The following is a 1,172-nucleotide window of genomic DNA, read 5'->3' on the forward strand; positions in this document are numbered from 1 at the left end:
GGACGGTGACCAGGCCCCTAATTTCGAGGTAAGCTGCCTGAAATAGCTTACCTCGTTGCGCTCCTCAACCAAACGCAGGACGCACAACGAGGGTGCTATCTCCCGTAGGCCGTCAGGCGGGACCTTTTGGGCTACAAAAGGGTTTGTCGTCATTTCGCCAGGCATCAAATGTGCTACCTTTAAAGCGCCGCGGAGACAGTCGCGAGCAGAAAAGCATCCGTTTAATCTTGATAAGGTCGACGTCTGAAGGGCGCTTTCCCGTCATTAAAAGTCGCAACGCCAAATTAAGCTCCCGACAAAGTATCTTGCTATAGTGAGTTTTCGCGAGAGTGTTCGGGGGAGAAAGCAGTTGCCACTGGTTAGTGAAGTCAAGACGGATCTTGCCAGTAACTCTCTCCCACCAGGGTCCACTCGCCGGTTCCCCCAGTAACTGCAGAGTTGCCACAATTATGTCCATACACAGGAAGCGGAGCCCTAGGTACTCCGCAACAATGCGCGAAGGAGCATGTTTGTCAGGAGACGTAGCGTGCACAATATACTTGCACAACCGCTCAGCGTCGTAGGTTAGCTTTTCCATTTCCTCGGGGGTGAGTGAGGGCTTTGCAAGGTGCTCGCGCGCCCTAGACAGCAAAACGGTCGGCTTTGCCGTAAGCCAGCCTTCACATACAGCAGTTGTGGAGCTGAAACTTCTCAGAAGTTTAGATTTGTCTACGACCGGTAGACGAACAAACGGGTGACTGGAAATGGGCAAATTCCCCAGAGCAAGAGCAGCTGGTACCTCAGCTTCCGCGCGTTCAGCCACAGAAAGACGTTTTTGCAAACGGCGAGCACTTTGCGTTGATTCGGCAGACGTTGACGGTTGAGGCTCTTCCCCACCTTGTTCTCGGGCCCCGCCACCGGCGGCCTCCACAGACGAAGTACTCGTTGACAGCTGCAGCAGCGCATCGGCGGCATCGACCTCTTTCTGACTGTGGCTGGCACCCCAATGTGTGGGATCGGATACGGCAACCGGAGAAGCTCTCAGAGAATGTGTGCCAGGCAAGGCAGACGCACTAGGGGCCAATTGCGGGGATATGGCCTGCTGTTGGGCTACCGGTACGCCGGAGCTCTCGTGTAGCTCTTGCCCACTGCGCGGCTGTTTAGCTGGGGGCACAGTCGAAGCTGAGGCATCA

General features: G+C 55.5%; 1 protein-coding gene across 1 annotated transcript in view; it reads right to left on the reverse strand.

The window, feature by feature from the left end:
- Nucleotides 1-112: 112 nt before the first annotated feature.
- EMH_0014940 (uncharacterized protein) overlaps nt 113-1,172 on the reverse strand; it is a gene marked incomplete at both ends in the record, with an annotated part of 1,614 nt that continues 554 nt past the window's right edge. Inside the window, one exon of the mRNA XM_013500267.1 lies at nt 113-1,170. Within this exon, the coding sequence (XP_013355721.1) occupies nt 113-1,170 (1,058 nt within the window). The remainder of the gene's footprint in view (nt 1,171-1,172) is intronic.

This window comes from Eimeria mitis, genomic scaffold (genome assembly GCF_000499745.2).
Source record: "Eimeria mitis Houghton genomic scaffold, Emh_scaff520, whole genome shotgun sequence".
Classification (NCBI taxonomy): Eukaryota; Apicomplexa; class Conoidasida; order Eucoccidiorida; family Eimeriidae; genus Eimeria; species Eimeria mitis.